The following is an 18549-nucleotide window of genomic DNA, read 5'->3' on the forward strand; positions in this document are numbered from 1 at the left end:
GCAAATATTATCAAAATCAACTTTACTGAAACTCTGGAAGTTAGTCAAATATTACAGCAACCAACTAAAATATAACTGGAAGAAGAAAGGCCACTGAAACAGGGTAGGAGAACTCTGTGGTGAGGAGAACTCTCCCAGGCCCTGGAGTGCTGGCAGATATGAACATGGCTGCCCATGTTCCCAAGGTGGGTACCTGGTCCCAGAGGGAGAAGAGTGATCTTGTCTCAAAGGAATTATGCTGTTTTGACATGTGTATGAGATCCCTGAAGGACTGATTTGAGAGGTCTATCTTTGTTCTGCCTAACTCAGAACTCTCTCAGGACAGGGAAGTAGCTATGACTAAGTGGAGAACATTCCCTGAAAACACTGAAAGCCAAATGAACAAGTGCTATAGCCTGGGGAAAAATATAATAGTTGAGGCACACAACAAAAATGCTGAAAGTCAGGGAGGAAAAGCTGGGTGGAGAAACTTTGGGGAATAAGGGCATTGAAAAGCTTCCACATATACTGGGGAATCTAGAAAACCACACACAGGTCCAGGGCAGGATGCATGCTCAGAGAAGACCATAAGCTTTCATAACTGGCTGGCTCAGCCAGTAGGAAGTATTTAGGCTCAGCACTAGCAGGAAGTCAAGGCTAAGGCAGAATTGTAAAAGGCCTGGATAAGTGTTAACGGAGGGCCCCAACACAGAGCCAATCTCCAAAGACTTGGAGAATATTTTTCTTTTGTTTCCTTTTTGCCCATAATGATATCCAAAACATACAATTTTAAACAAAAAATTACAAAGCATGGGAAGAAACAAGAAAGTATGCCCCATTCACAGGAAAGAAGAAATGAACAGAAACTGTCCTCAGGAAATACAGACATTGGAGTTACTAGCAAAGACTTTAAATATGCTCAAAGAACTAAGGAAACCATGGACAAAGAATTATAGGAAACCAGGAAAACAATGTCTCAACAAAATGGAGAAGAGCAAGAAAGAGATAGAAATTATAAAAAGGAATTAAAAAGACACTTGGGAGCTCAAAAGTACAAAAACTGAAATGAAAAATTCACCAGAGTGGTTAACAGCAGATCTGAGCAGAGAGAAAAAAGAATTACTAAACTTGAAGATAGGAAATAAAAATTATCCAATCTGAGAAGCAGAAACAGAAAAAGAATGAAGAAAATGAACAGAGCCTATAAAACTTCTGAGGCACCATTAATCGCACCAAAATACACATGAGTGAGAGCCCCAGAAGAAGAGAAAATGGAGAAAGAATATTTGAAGAAATAATCATCAATAACTTCCCAAATTTAATAAAAGAAATAAGTCTACACATCCAAGAAACTCAAGGAACTCAAAGCGGAGTTCCATACTGGGACATTATAATCAAGTTATAAAAAGCCAAAGATTAAGAGAGAATCAGGCAGCAGCAAGAGAAGCAACTTGAAATGTATAAGGGATCCTCAATAAAGGTAACAGTTAATCTCTCATCAGAAACCTTGGAAGTCAGAAGGCAATGGTATGACATTGTTTAAACTGCTGAAAGAAAACAAGTGTTTTCTATAGAATTCCCAAGAATTGTATATCAGAGAAAACTATCCTCCAATAGTGAAAGAGAAATTAGAATCCACCTGCCAATGCAGGGGACGAGGGTTTGAGCGCCGGTCCGGAAAGATCCCACATGCCATGGAGCAACTAAGCCCGAGTGCCACAACTACTGAGCCTGCATGCTACAACTACTGAAGCCCACAAACCTAGAGCCCGTGTTCCGCAACAAGAGAAGCCACTGTGATGAAAAGCCTGTGCACCACAATAAAGAGTAGCCCCTGCTCGCCGCAACTAGAGAAAGCCTGCACACAGCAATGAACACCCAATGCAGCCAAAAATAAATATATTTAATAAATTTAAAAAAAAAGAAAGAAAGAAATGTTAAAGGGAATCATTCAGGCTCAAGTGAAAGGACACCAGACAATAACTTGAAGCCATATAAAGAACTAAAGAACACTGGTAAAGTAACTATATAGGGGACTTCCCTGGTGGCGCAGTGGTGAAGAATCCACCTGCCAATGGAGGGGACACGGGCTCAATCCCTGGTCAGGGAAGATCCCACATGCCACAGAGCAACTAAGCCCATGTGCCACAACTAATGAGCCTGCGCTCTACAGCCCATGAGCCAAAACTACTTAAGCCCACGCGCCACAACTACTGAAGCCCGCAGATCTAGAGCCCACGCTCCACAACAAGAGAAGTCACCACAATGAGAAGCACGCGCACAACGAAGAGTAGCCCCTGCTCGCTGCAGCTAGAGAAAAGCCCACGCCCAGCAACGAAGACGCAGCACAGCCAAAATAAATACATAAATAAAACAAATAAATCAATCAATAAAAAAAATTTTTTTTAAAGTAACTACATAGGTAAACAAAAAAGCCAGTATCATTGTGTTTTTAGGATGTGACTCCTATTTTTTCTATAGAATTTCAGACAAATGCATAAAACGTAATTATAAATCTATGTTAATATGACTCAATATTTTCAAAATGTCAATATAAGCAACTGAAGACCTATGTATGCATTTTCAGGTATTTCCCTCAAACTATTTTCCATACTTCCATTTTATCAGGAAACTATTCTTTCCCCCTTTATTAACTGATCTATGTTTGGTTCCCTGGCAGTTTTTAAAATGAGTTTTTACATTCATTAATATTTAGAAGATTTTGAGTTTTGTTACAATAAAAATGTTTTTTAATTTCAATGCAACTATGAAGCAAAATGCCTTCATAAAAAAAAAGGGATATTTCTCATTTTATAAAACTATGTATTTGCTATCTAACTCTAGTACTGGATTCTCATTGAATAGAAGCAGCAGTTCTATTGACTGCAGCACATTAGATTTTAAATGGATTAATTGGAAGTGAACCAAATACTACTTCTTTCTTACTCAGCAACCTCATCTAAATTGAAAGTAAAAAGTTTTCAGAAAAATATGCATATCCCGTAATGGTAGGGTTGCCAAGAGATACTTCAGAACAAGGAGTCCAATTTCTCTGAAGAAATAAAACAATTTAAGGAAGATGAAGTTGTATTTTACTAGATAAAATTTCACAAAGAGACTTTTCTTTGAAGCGTACTCTACTATGAGGCTGGCACATCTAGTGAATCCTGATAAAGGATTCAGCCTCTCACCTGATGTCAGGGACCTCTTAAAAATCTGTCCCAGTTCCCACAGCAGGGACTACAGTTTGGTGGCAATCTTGGGCATACGAGCTTGGGAATAGGTCTTCAACTGTCTCATACCTGAAGGTTTCAATCTCATTAGAAGATGACCAATGGAAAAAATAATCAATCTAAATCTATCTGGAAACATATAAACTCTCTCTAGCTTCTTTCCAAAATGCCACGACCCCTGGATCCAGAATGAAAATATTCTAATCCTATCAAGACAATCTACAATTAAAATGTGAACATATGCAGTAAAATGATTTATATTGCTTAATGAAAACTTTCTCATTTTTGTTCTTTAACTATAATCAAGAAATTACTTGTAGAGATTGGAACAAAGATGGTGGAGTAGAAGGACGTGCTGTCACTCCCTCTGGCGAGAACAGAAGAATCACAACTAGCTGCTGGACAATCATCAACAGGAAGACACTGGAACTCACCAAAAAAGATACCCCACATCCAAAGACAACGGAGAAGCCACAATGAGATGGTACGAGGGGCGCAATCAGAGTAAAATCAAATCCCATAACTGCTGGGTGGCTGACTCACAGACTGGAGACCACTTATACCACAGAAGTCCACCCACTGGAGTGAAGGTCCTGAGCCCCATGTCAGCCTTCCCAACCTGGGGTTCTGGCAATGGGAAGAGGAATTCCTAGAGAATCAGACTTCGAAGGCTACAGGGATTTGACTGCAGGACTTCGACAGAACTGCGGGAAACAGAGACTCCACTCTTGGAGGGCACACACATAGTAGTGTGAGTGTCGGGACCCAGGGGAAGGAGCAGTGACCCCAGGGGAGACTGAACCAGACCTACCTGCTAGTGTTGGAGGGTCTCCTGCAGAGGTGAGGGGTGGCTGTGGTTCACCGTGGGGACAAGGACACTGGCAGCAGAAGTTCTGGGAAGTACTCCTTGGTGTAAGCCCTCCCAGAGTCTGCCATTAGGCCCACCGAAGAGCCCAGGCAGGCTCCAGTGTTCGGTTGCCTCAGGCCAAACAACCAACAGGGAGGGAACCCAGCCACACCCAACAGCAGTCAATCGGATTAAAGTTATGCTGAGCTCTGCCCACCAGAGCAACAGCCAGCTCTACCCACCACCAGTCCCTCCCATCAGGAAACTTGCATAAGCCTCTCAGATAGCCTCATCCACCAGAGGGCAGACAGCAGAAGCAAGGAGAACTACAATCCTGCAGCCTGTGGAACAAAAACCACATTCACAGAAAGACAGACAAGGTGAAAAGGCAGAGGGCTACGTACCAGATGAAGGAACAAGATAAAACCCCACAAAAACAACTATATGAAGAGGAGATAGGCAACCTTCCAGAGAAAGAATTCAGAATAATGATAGTGAAGATGATCCAGGACCTCGGAAAAAGAATGGAGGCAAAGATCAAGAAGATGCAAGAAATGTTTAAGAAAGACCTAGAAAAATTAAAGAAAAAAAAGAGATGAACAATACAATAACTGAAATGAAAACTACACTAGAAGGAATCAATAGCAGAATAACTGAGGCAGAAGAACGGATAAGTGACCTGGAAGACAGAATGGTGGAATTCACTGCTGCGGAACAGAATGAAGAAAAAAGAATGAAAAGGAATGAAGATAGCCTAAGAGACCTCTGGGACAACATTAAACGCAACAACATTCGCATTATAGGGGTCCCAGAAGGAGAAGAGAGAGAGAAAGGACCTGAGAAAATATTTGAAGAGATTATAGTCGAAAACGTCCCTAACATGGGAAAAGAAATAGCCACCCAGGTCCAGGAAGCGCAGAGAGTCCCATACAGGATAAACCCAAGGAGAAACACGCCTAGACACATAGTAATCGAACTGGCAAAAATTAAAGACAAAGAAAAGTTACTGAAAGCAACAAGGGAAAAATGACAAATAATATACAAGGGAGCTCCCATAAGGTTAACAGCTGATTTCTCAGCAGAAACTCTACAAGCCAGAAGGGAGTGGCATGATATACTTAAAGTGATGAAAGGGAAGAAACTACAACCAAGATTACTCTACCCAGCAAGGATCTCATTCAGATTTGATGGAGAAATCAAAAGCTTTACAGACAAGCAAAAGCTAAGAGAATTCAGCACCACCAAACCAGCTCTACAACAAATGCTAAGAGAACTTCTCTAAGTGGGAAACACAAGAGAAGAAAAGGACCTACAAAAACAAACCCATAACAATTAAGAAAATGGTCATAAACAATTAAGAAAATGGTCATAGGAACAAACATATCAATAATTACCTTAAACGTGAATGGATTAAATGCTCCAACAAAGACACAGGCTTGCTGAATGGATACAAAAACAAGACCCACATATACGCTGTGTACAAGAGACCCACTTCAGACCTAGGGACACATACAGACTGAAAGTGAGGGGATGGAAAAAGATATTCCATGCAAACAGAAATCAAAAGAAAGCTGGAATAGCAATACTCATATCAATAAAATAGACTTTAAAATAAAGAATGTTACAACAGAAGGAAGGACACTACATAATGATCAAGGGAACAATCCAAGAAGAAGATATAACAATTATAACTGTATATATGCACCCAACATACGAGCACCTCAATACATAAGGCAAATGCTAACAACTATAAGGGAGGAAATCGATAGTAACACAGTAACAGTGAGGGACTTTAACACCTCATTTACACCAATGGACATATCATCCAAACAGAAAATTAATGAGGAAGCACAGGCTCTAAATGACACAATAGACCAGATAGATTTAATTGATATTTATAGGACATTCCATCCAAAAACAGCAGATTACACTTTCTTCTCAAGTGTGCACAGAACATTCTCCAGGATAGATCACATCTTGGGTCACAAATCAAGCCTCAGTAAATTTAAGAAAATTGAAATCGTTATCAAGCACCTTTTGTGACCACAACACTATGAGATGAGAAATCAATTACAGGGAAGAATCGTAAAAAACACAAACACATGGAGGCTAAACAATACATTACTAAATAACCAAGAGATCGCTGAAGAAATCAAACAGGAAATCAAAAAATACTTAGAGACAAATGACAATGAAAACACAATGATCCAAAACCTATGGAATGCAGCAAAAGCAGTTCTAAGAGGGACGTTTATAGCTATACAAGCCTACCTCAAGAAACAAGAAAAATCACAAATAAACAATCTAACCTTACACCTAAAGGGACTAGAAAAAGAAGAAGAAACAAAACCCAAAGTTAGCAGAAGAAATCGTAAAGATCAGAGCAGAAATAAATGAAATACAAACAAAGAAAACAATAGCAAAGATCAATAACTAAAAGCTGGTTCTTTGAGAAGATAAACAAAATTGATAAACCATTAGCCAAACTCATCAACAAACAGAGGGAGAGGACTCAAATCAATAAAAGTAGAAATGAAAAAGGAGAAGTTACAACAGACACTGCACAAATACAAAGCATCCTAAGAGACTACTACAAGTGACTCTATGCCAGTAAAATGGACAACCTGGAAGAAATGGACAAATTCTTAGCAAGGTATAACCTTCCAAGACTGAACCAGGAAGAAATAGAAAATATGAACAGACCAATCACAAGTCATGAAATTGAAACTGTGATTAAAAATCTTCCAACTAACAAAAGTCCAGGACCAGATGGCTTCACAGGTGAATTCTATCAAACATTTAGAGAAGAGCTAACATCCACCCTTCTCAAAATCTTCCAAAAAACTGCAGAGGAAGGAATACTCCCAAACTCATTCTATGAGGCCACCATCACCCTGATACCAAAACCATACAAGGATACTACAAAAAAAGAAAATTACAGACCAATATCACTGATGAATATAGATGCAAAAATTCTCAACAAAATACTAGCAAACAAAATCCAACAACACATTAAAAGGATCATACACCATGATCAAGTGGGATTTATCCCAGTGATGCAAGGATTCTTCAGTATGCGCAAATCAATCAATGCGATACACCACATAAACAAATTGAAGAATAAAAACCGTATGATGATGGGTTTCTCTGGTGATGCAGTGGTTGGGAATCCGCCTGCCAATGCAGGGGACACGGGTTCGGGCCCTGGTTTGGGAAGATCCCACATGCTGCGGAGCAGCTGGGCCCGTGTGCCACGGCTGCTGAGCCTGCGCTCTAGAGCCGGTGCTCTGTGACGAGAGGGGCCACCGCGGTGAGGGGCCTGCGCACGGCAGTGAGGAGTGGCCCCCGCTCACCGCAACTAAAAAAAGAAAGCCCACGCACAGCCACGAGGACCCAACGCAGCCAAAAATAAATAAATTAATTAATAAAAAGAAAGAAGTGGGATAAAATCCCACTTTAGAAAAAAAACCGTATGATCATCTCAATAGGTGCAGAAAAAGCTTTTGACAAAATTCAACACCCATTTATGATAAAAACTCTCCAGAAAGTGGGCATAGACGGAACCTACCTCAACATAATAAAGGCCATATACGACAAACCCACAGCAAACATCATTCTCAATGGTGAAAAACTGAAAGCATTTCCTCTAAGATCAGGAACGAGACAAGGATATCCACTCTTGCCACTATTATTCAACATAGTTTTGTAAGTCCTAGCCTCGTCAATCAGAGAAGAAAAAGAAATAAAAGAAATCCAAATTGGAAAAGAAGAAGTAAAACTGTCACTGTTTGCCGATGACATGATACTACACATAGAGAATCCTAAAGATGCCACGAGAAAACTACTAGAGCTAATCAATGAATTTGGTAAAGTTGCAGGATACAAAATTAATGCACAGAAATCTCTTGCATTCCTTTATACTAATGATGAAAAATCTGAAAGAGAAATTAAGGAAACACTTCCATTTACCATTGCAACAAAAAGAATAAAATACCTAGGAGTAAACCTACCTAGGGAGACAAAAGACCTGTATGCAGAAAACTATAAGACACTGTTGAAAGAAATTAAAGATGATACCAACAGATATACCATGCTCTTGGATTGGAAGAATCTATCTTGTGAAAATGACTATACTACCCAAAGCCATCTACAGATTCAATGCAATCCCTATCAAATTACCAATGGCATTTTTTACGGAACTAGAACAAAAAATCTTAAAATTTGTATGGAGACACAAAAGACCCCGAATAGCCAAAGCAGATTCCTCCCTGACTTCAGACTATACTACAAAGCTACAGTAATCAAGACAATATGGTACTGGCACAAAAACAGAAATATAGATCAATGGAACAGGATAGAAAGCCCAGAGATAAAGCCATGCACCTATGGTCAACTAATCTATGACAAAGGAGGCAAGGATATACAATGCAGAAAAGACAGTCTCTTCAATAAGTGGTGCTGGGAAAACTGGACAGCTACGTGTAAAGGAATGAAATTAGAACACTCCCTAACACCATACACAAAAACAAACTCAAAATGGATTAGAGACCTAAATGTAAGACTGGACACTATAAAACTCTTAGAGGAAAACATAGGAAGAACACTCTTTGACATAAATCACAGCAAGATCTTTTTTGATCCACTTCCTAGAATGATGGAAATAAAAAGAAAACTAAACAAATGGGACCTAATGAAACTTAAAAGCTTTTGCACAGCTAAGGAAACCATAAACAAGACAAAAAGGCAACCCTTAGAATGGGAGAAAATATTTGCAAACGAATCAATGGACAAAGGATTAATCTCTAAAATATATAAACAGCTCATGCAGCTCAATATTCAAAAAACAAACAACCCAATCCAAAAATGGGCAGAAGACCTATATAGACATTTCTCCAAAGAAGACATACAGATGGCCAAGAAGCACATGGAAAGCTGCTCAACATCACTAATTATTAGAGAAATGCAAATCAAAACTACAGTGATGTATCACCTCACACCAGTTAGAATGGGCATCATCAGAAAATCTACAAACAACAAATGCTGGAGAGGGTGTGGAGAAAAGGGAACCCTCTTGTACTGTTGGTGGGAATGTACACTGATAACAGCCAATATGGAGAACAGTATGGAGGTTCCTTAAAAAACTAAAAATAGAATTACCATATGACCCAGCAATCCCACTACTGGGCATATACCCAGAGAAACCCATAATTCAAAAAGACACATGCACCCCAATGTTCACTGCAACACTATTTACAATAGTCAGGTTGTGGAAGCAACCTAAATGCCCATCGACAGACGAATGGATAAAGAAGATGTGGTACATATATACAATGGAATATTACTCAGCCATAAAAAAGAACGAAATTGGGTCATTTGTTGAGACATGGATGGATCTAGAGACTGACATACAGAGTGAAGTAAGTCAGAAAGAGAGAAACAAATACCGTATATTAACACATATATGTGGAACCTAGAAAAATGGTACAGATGGACCAGTTTGCAGGGCAGAAATTGAATCACGGATGTAGAGAACAAACGTATGGATATCAAGGGGGAAAAGTGGTGGTGGTGGCGGTGGTGGTGGTGGTGGTGGTGGTGGTGGTGGTAGTGGGGTGGTGTGATGAATTGGAAGATTGGGATTGACATGTATACACTAATATGTATAAAATGGATAATAATAAGAACCTGTTGTATACAAAAATAAATTAAATTAAATTTAAAAAATAGTTGTTTAAAATAAGAAATACGGGGTACTGTCATTAATAAGAGGGCAATTCAATAATTATGACATATAATGGAATGCTGATCAAATGGACAGAAAGCGGTACATCTATATATGTACTGACATGAAAAACTAAGTGAAAAAATCAGCTTCAGAAATGATAGTGGATGATCCTACTCATGTTAAAAAAAAAATGAGAAAGAGTGTGTGGATGTATGTCTTGTATGCAAATGTTTGTAAGATGTTTTTAGCGTTGTAGCAACAATTTACTGAAATGGCAGGAGCCTCTGAAAATATTTCAGCGTTGTGAACTGCATTTTTAATAAGCAGAATTTATATGTGGTACCTTGGTTTCTTTTTGGTGCAGTTTAAATTTCTATTAGTCCTTGAATATGTAAGTCTGCACTAATTAACATTTTTGGTACCACTCTCAAGAGGATAAATGGAAAGGAATTTCAATAATATTTAAAATATTATCATATTAATTATTCTAGCTGTTACCCAATGTAGCAAACTTCAGACACAACAGTTAGTCCCTCTTTGAAAATATATAATAGCATACAGATCAAGTAAGTTGGATTTCTGGCATTAGACAACTCTAAAAACTATTACCATTATTAACAATCTATTTTTGCTTCAAGCAACATTTGAACATCTTCATCATAAGTCCTCTTTTTCAATAATTTAGTTTTTCCTTACCAGGCTATTTTCTTTCCAAGCTTCTGGGAACTTGGGTCTCTGTTTTTCCCTAGACACCAGAACCTGCATATCTTCAAAAGTGGGATGGTTTCCAACCTCTGTCTGAAAAGCCATCTGGTATTCTGGTACAGATTCACCTGTGTTTTTTTTTTAAAAAAAAGATAAGGGTAAAATTTATAATTATAAAGAGACCCTGTTGTGGGTTTTATGCACTATTAGTAAAAGCTCTATTTAGGATAGTCTTTGCTTGATAATTAAATGTTTGTTATAAATTAGATGGTAGTTACAATGATGGGCAGCTATTTTTAAATGGTTTCTAGTATTAGTGAATTTGGGGGTGGGAGTGGACATTATTATATACATGAGGTTTAACACTTAAAACTGAATTCTTATCCCATACAGGGATTGAGGGTGGTGACTATGAGGAGAAAGTCCAAGATCTAGTACAACAAACATGTCTGTAGAACTAAATGTAAGTGGGTGGGTGGTACAGTCATGTCTCATTACATCACTGACTCTATTATAGTCTAGCCAGATTTTTCATATGTCACAAAAATTTTTATGATAATGACCATTTGACAAAAAATCAATAAACTGATTTTTCCCCTTAATAAGTAGTATCTAGATCAAGGATTTTGAAATATCATTAAGTATTCTACCACTGTTCAATAACCCTATTCATCACCAATATGCACAATCAGCAGCTTGTGATAAAAGACTTACGATTTTTACAAAATGTTGTCAAATTAAACTTAATTAACATATTCAGCCACCCAGAAGACCTCTGGGACCAACATTTAGAAAACCAATCGTTTAGTCAAAATCTTGGCAAAGAACACAAGAGAAATAGACTCTTCCTGCCTCCTTGTCCCTCCCCCAATACCATTAAAATGACAAGATAAATTAGAAGAAAGAATACCAGGAAGGAGGTAAGGCATTTAGGTTCTAATCTTGGCTTCATCTCTATCTAGGAAAAGCCGTTTAACTATTCTGTGTTTCAGTTTTCCTGTCAGCAAAATGGAAATGTCTGCCTTCCTTATCTCACTCACATGGAGACAATACAAAATTTATAATGACCCAGATAGAAAGTACATTACAAAGCATGTAATTGAAGTTTTATGCTTCAATTTGAATATTCAAAAAAAACACCACCTATACACTTGCCCTCCACCAATATTAAAAAAGATTTACAAAGAGTAATTCTATAATTTATGTAGCATAGCCCAAAGTTTTTGGAATATTGCACTATCTATAAATACAAATGGTATTTTCACATATTCTATAAAGATTTAAGCAGATACTTATTTTTGATCAATAACCATCAACACTGAACTTGAAAGACAAAACTAAAGTATTTCATCCTGCCAGTTAGTGTATCACTTTCTTTCATGAAATCTCATATGATAAACCCTCAACCCATACCATCTGTGAACTGTAAGATACTTACTAATATATCTCTTTTGTCTTTCTGAGACATATACACAACACACATACATACCTTCCAAGTGTTATTTTTTCCTCAAATGCTCTTCAGTAGAATAAATAAATATTTAATACAATTTTACTTATTTGTTTTAATTGGGTGTAAATTATAATTAGAAAACTTGCTAAATAAAACTGATGCACAATCTTGTTTTGGGAATGGAATGACATTAAGAATTATCAAATTTCTACTAAATCTTCATGGTTCTCATCTGTTACTTGTTAATTATGTCTCTAAGCAGTTAGGAACGTTTTAATCCCCTTCTTAAATTATGCTTGTTCTCTTCCTCCTTTTTCTTTCTCTTGCCTTCTTTTTTTCTTCCTTCCTGCCTTTCCTTCCTGCTCTTCCTTTGTAATATAGATCCTAATTCATTTATATTTTTAATATTTTACAGAGAGAGGCAGCCTTCATAACAAACTGTTTCCATTCAATTACTATTTTATAATAATAAAAGCATGTCCTGCACTTGGAGTTCTATTATAGAAGTTTAAAAAATATTTTATAAGAAATTTTCCACTAATATATGCTATTCTTTAGGCTTCTTCATATGTTTGTGCAAAACTTTTTTTCAATTTACACCCCATTTCACTGTTAAAAATTTTAGGAGTACCCTGTATCCTCTGCCTGTGCTTTTTTAGCACTCTTTTCCTCCTACACCCTGTAATATTTCTGTCTTCTCTATTCCACAGAAACTCCTCTAAGAATACCAATGACCTCCTCCTATTCAAATTCCAAGATCATTCCTCAGTTCCACTTCCTTTTGACCTTTCAATTACATATGTTTCTACTAATGTTGGTTCTTAATACTTTCTAACATTGACTTCCAAAATACTAAGATTTCTCAGTTTCCTCACTGTCCATTTGTCTTCCTATGACGGGGGAGGGGGAGGTCACCTAATATTCAGTCTTTACTCACCAATGTTTTTCTCTCTTCATTTATTCTTTTAGGGGACTGCATCCACTTATAAATTCTCAATTACCATCTCTATGTAGGTAATTCCCAAATAATCATTTTAATCTTAAATTCTTCACTCTTTTAAGTTCTTCAGTAACAATTTTTTCAGTTGTCTATCAATACCCCTCCCAAAAGTTCCCAAAATTAACTCATCTTTCCAATGTAAACCAGTACTTTTTCCTAAGCTCCTGGCTGCCACCCTATTTCTCAGACCTCTCAATACTTCTCAATTCCCTAGACTGTCTTCCAATAGCTAACCCGAACCATAGCTTCCTTTTCTACATTTTGTCTCACATATGCCTCTTCTTCCCCATTTCCATACCCAAGATTGCAGGGTATCTTAATGCAACTCTCTTCTTTTTCCTTTACTTTTATTTTAAATTTTGGTTAAATGTACAAAACATAAAATTTACCATTTTAACCATTTCTGAGTGTACAGTTCTGTGGCACTAGGTGCATTCACAATGTTGTGCATCCATCTCCAGAACTTTTTCCATCTTCCTAAACTGAAATTCTGTATACATTTAAAAGTAGCCCCCAATTTCTTTTTCCTTTTTAAACTCTTTCTAGTACTATTTCAATTCATCCTATATTTCTATTATAATAATATTCTTCAAACAAGATTTAATTGTCTTTTATTTTTCAAACATCTGATATTGCATTTTATTATTTATCAGTCCAAAAGCAACAGATATTCTTTGAATCAGTAATTGTTCAAAAAATGTTGCTGATAGCAATGTACTAACTAAAGCTGATACAAGAATCATTTCAGTCAGACATGCTTCTAAAAACCAGAAATTCTGGATTAGGATTTTTAAAAAATATGTGGCCAAAGTTCCAATAATAGAAATTAAAAGCTCCATGGTTCCAATAATATGTGATACTACTGCAATCACTGTTATTTCCAGAAAAACACTTTGAGTACTCCGTACTTCCAATTAACTGGAAAATATACTTCTAAATAATAACTGATTGATGTGTAGGTAATCTAAGTAATTATTAATTTATTTCATTATATTTTAAAATTAAACTATTGTTAAATGCTTACTGTTTTTAAAGCAAAAAAATTCAACCCCACTACTAATCTGTTTTTATTAAATAGTTCCATTTCATAAATTTGTCCAATGCTGGTTTAACTGACTGTATATCCTTTTCTTATGCTTTTAATGTGGTTATTCTTATAAGATAAAGACCATTTATGTCAAGTCATTTTGTACACCACCTATAAGGGTGCAGTGCACATACTGGTAATTACTTTAAATTTTTATATCACAGTGACAGTGATGTAATCTTAACAAAAGGAAGAAAAATATACAATTATTTGGCTATTTCAAGTAAGCCTCAAATAAGCATTCACATTAAATGAGTGTTCTTTCATGAAAGGAAGGAAGGTAGGCAGGAAGGCATGATGACAAGGCAGAAGTTTTTTAAAAAGGAAGAAAAGGAGAATGAAAAAAAGAAAGGAAGAAAAAAGTGTTCCAATGGATAATTCTTTACTTCTAATTCCTTATTGGGTCAATTCAGGAAATACTGTTAAGTGCAGCTTCTCAAATACTCAGAGGTTGTGTAAAGAAAACAATGACTGCTAAAGCAATCAGAGACCATCCTGAACACAGATAAGCTATTATAAGCAATTAATTAAATTACACTCAGATGCAAACCTGGAGTCCTTTCTAAAAAGTTTTTCCTGATTCACATCCTTCTGCTAGTAATGTTTCTGAACACTAGATGGCAATGAGCTAAAGGTTTAAATGAAAGTCAAACATGTCGAAGTCGACTTATTTAATATAGGTAGAAAAAAATATAACTGCTTCACTTCAAAACATACATCAATTTTTGACAGCAGTTCCCTTACCTGGGAAGAGGTCTGTACATCTCATAAATATCTCCCAATAAATTAGTCCAAGTGCATACATATCTACTTGTTTCAAAGCTGATTCACAGTCCCTCAGGTTCACAGCTCCTTCTAGAACTTCTGGTGCCATATATCTGATTGTGCCAACCTGATAAATTAGAGTGATGTATTTCAGAAAAAGAATGTAGCATATTCTGAAGGGCATACATTAGACCAGAAGTTATACATAAATTTCAGGTCAACAATATGTCAATGTTATTTGAACCAAAGCAAGTCACTGAACCTTTCTATACCAAATTTTTAATAAATAAAATACCCATTTTAGGACAGCTTGGCTGCTTCCAGTTTTTGGCAATTATGAATAAAGCTGCTAAAACGTTTATGTACAGGTTTCTGTGTGAATATAAGCTGTCAACTCAATTGGGTAAATATATAGGAGTGTGATTGCTGGAAGACTATGTCTTCCAAAGTGGCTATACCCTTTTGCATTCCCACCAACAATGAATGAGTTGCTGTTGCTCCACATCTTCACTGGCATTTGATATTACTGTTTGGTTTTTTTTTTAACCATTTGAATGTAATGGAATCTTGTTTGGATTTGCAGTTCTCTAATGAGGAATGATGTTGAGTAACTTTTATGTGCCTATTTGCCATCTGTATATCTTCTCCGGTAAGGTGTCTGTTCAGATCTTCTGTTTTTTAATTGGCTTGTTTGTCTTCTTACTGTTGAGTTTTAAGAGTTCTTTTATATTCTGGATACAAGTCCTTTATCAGATATGTGTTTTTCAAATATTTTCTCCCAGTCTATGGCTTGTTTTTTTCATTCTCTTAATACTGTCTTTCGCAGAGCAGAAGTTTTTAATTTTAATAAAATTCACCTTAGCAATTTTTCTTTCAAAAAAATACCCTTTTAAAATAATTAAACTGTGATATATCATCCTGTTCAATAGCATTCCTACTAATATTGACAAAAATGAGTTGGAATGGCAGTGATTTGCACAATGAATTGATGAACTTCATGCAATGTCTTCCGTATATCTTAATTTTGTAATTCCTAATATGCTACACTTGGATAAGGATAACTGTCCTGAGTAGTTAGTGGATTTTTAAATGCAATTTATTATGTTTTGAAAATATGTCAGTGTGATACCTTTTGTAGACACTCACCTCACTTATGGCTGCATTATCTTCCTCCCCTGGGCGCACCAGTCTATTTCCAGTCAGCTTCATGGACAACCCAAAGTCACTAATAACACAGGTTCCATCATTTTTCACCAGAACATTTCTGCTATTTAAATCTCGATGGGAAATTGCAGGTTTATAGTGATCTGTTTGGATAATTTTCAAATATTTATTAATGCTTAAATAGCACTACTGGACATGAAATGAGCATGAAGGTAATAGGGGCTATATAAACATAGAAGATAGTGTTATTTTTCTGCCCATTTATTTTCCAATAGCAAAAAAGGACATAAGAAATCAAAATTTCAACTCACAATCCCCACTATTTTCGGTATATTTCACAACATAACTCCTGTTGGAACTATAATTAATTAAACTCTAAACATTCAGCTACATAAACATTCAGCTGCAATTAATAGCCAAGAGGCTGTTGCTTCTAATTTTAACATGTACTTTTTTTTTTCCTTTTCATTTCTAGAGTAGCAAAAGGAGGCAACAGAGAAAGGAATATCTGGCATAAAAAACAATAAAAAGTCAACTCATCTAAAACAATTATCACTGAAAAACTGACATGGCTCCAAAATTGGTATATGTATTTTATAGTATTCTCGTACAGCTTAAACAAATCAAACCTATGACAGAAAATCCCAGTTCTGTCCTGAGGCTTAGCCATGTATCTAAGCCCACCACAATTCTTCAAATCAAACTAGAAACAGTTTTGCAATGGACTGGTAGCTGTTTTATGATTTGACAAAGAAACAAAACACTATTATACTCATTCTATTACTTGTTTATCAGAAGACTATATGTTCCATGTAGGCAGAGAGAGAACATGTTTTGCCTGAATTCAAAAGGCATGGCACATAGTAAATGCTTGCTGAGTGAAAGAATATATCCAACCTAAGCCCCTAACTAAAATCATAATTCTTTTCCTCTTTATAAGAAAACCTTGGTGGGGGGGGGGGGGGGGAGGAACAGATTGAGAGTTTGGGATTAGTAGATGCAAACTATTATATATAGGATGGAAAAACAACAAGGTCCTAATGTATAGCACAGGGAACTATATTCAATATCCTGTGATAAACCATAATGGAAAACAATATGAAAAAGAATATATATATGTATAGCTGAGTCACTTTGTTATACAGAAGAAGTTAACACAACATTGTAAATCAACTATACTCCAATAAAATTTTTAAAAAAGAAAACCTTATATAAATCTTATATTGAAATAAAACCATAGCTCTTGAAAAGAAAAAAATTCTATAGTACTATTCCCAAATTTATTTATTTATTTATTTATTTATTTTTATTTTAATTTTTTTTTATGGCTGTGTTGGGTCTTCGTTTCTGTGCAAGGGCTTTCTCTAGTTGTGGCAAGCGGGGGCCACTCTTCAGCGCGGCGGGCCTCTCACTATCGTGGCCTCTCTTGCTGCGGAGCACAGGCTCCAGATGCGCAGGCTCAGTAATTGTGGGTCACAGGCCCAGCTGCTCCGCGGCATGTGGGATCTTCCCAGACCAGGGCTCGAACCCGTGTCCCCTGCATTGGCAGGCGGATTCTCAACCACTGCGCCACCAGGGAAGCCCCCAAAATTTAAAATAACTCCTCAGGTATAGAAAGAAATAGAGCAATCAGAACAAAGTCAATGATAAGTTGAGAGTGTTTATATTCAGGCACAAAAAGACTCAGTATTTACATTTATTACTCTCATTAACATGTATTAGACTTCAATTTCACCAACAATGAAACCAAAGACAGAAGATAATGATTCCTTTGATATTGGGGCGGGGCGGGGGGTGGGGGGAGGCAATAGCACAACTAGAAGAAAAATAGCAGTTACCAGGTTTCTTTTTCTAAAAATTGACTTCTATCTCATTTGCTCCTCTTCCCAGTCCAGCCTTCCAAAGTATGTACTAACATGGCTCATTCAACCCCTAACAGAGCTACATTTCTTACTATGGATAAAACCACAACATAAGTATATGTGGTATAATCTCGAGCTGATATTTATATAAGAAAATTTATAGACACTGGAAAATGTTTGTATACTAACACCAAAGCAATACTTAAACTAAAATATCTCACACATAAGGGAAACCAGGTTAATAATGTGAAGAATGTGCAATGAGTCAGTCAGTCAGCCAGCCAGAGGGGAAAACAAGGTAATACTTTCTGCTACTAATAAAAAAGGAAACAAAAGAAATGAAAAGAAAAGAGGAGAGGAAGGAAGCAAAGGAGGAAGGAAGCGAGGGAGGAAATAAGGAAAAAGAAAAAAAAGAAAAAGGAAGAGACAAGAGGATTCATCACCAATGCAGAGGGTGGAACTATAGACCACCTTTTTGAGACTTCTTTTCCCCTTAAAGTTCCCCTCAATATTCATTTTAATTTTTTTTACTGGGGAAGGGGTTGTGGTTTGTAGAAAGGGGGGGCAGAGCATGTAATAATTTTGCCCTGGGCAGTAGCACACTTGGCAAATTTCTTAAAGCAAAGTGGGACACAATATTATTTTAATTATGTTAAAAAATAAAACCTGAACACAAAATAGTCTCTCTGTGGATATTTACATAAACACACACACACACACACACACACA

General features: G+C 36.6%; 1 protein-coding gene across 2 annotated transcripts in view; it reads right to left on the reverse strand.

Annotated features, from left to right (window-relative positions):
* The window catches only part of BMPR2 (bone morphogenetic protein receptor type 2), a 184126-nt gene that overhangs the window by 19098 nt on the left and 146479 nt on the right, over positions 1-18549 (reverse strand). For both annotated transcript variants that reach the window (XM_082397046.1, XM_082397047.1), the window contains 3 exons: positions 15941-16101; positions 14774-14921; positions 10481-10617 (listed from right to left, as the gene is read on the reverse strand). In XM_082397046.1, the coding sequence (XP_082253172.1) occupies positions 10481-10617; positions 14774-14921; positions 15941-16101 (446 nt within the window). The remainder of the gene's footprint in view (positions 1-10480; positions 10618-14773; positions 14922-15940; positions 16102-18549) is intronic.

This window comes from Balaenoptera borealis (assembly GCF_965194805.1).
Source record: "Balaenoptera borealis genome assembly, chromosome: 6".
Classification (NCBI taxonomy): Eukaryota; Metazoa; Chordata; class Mammalia; order Artiodactyla; family Balaenopteridae; genus Balaenoptera; species Balaenoptera borealis.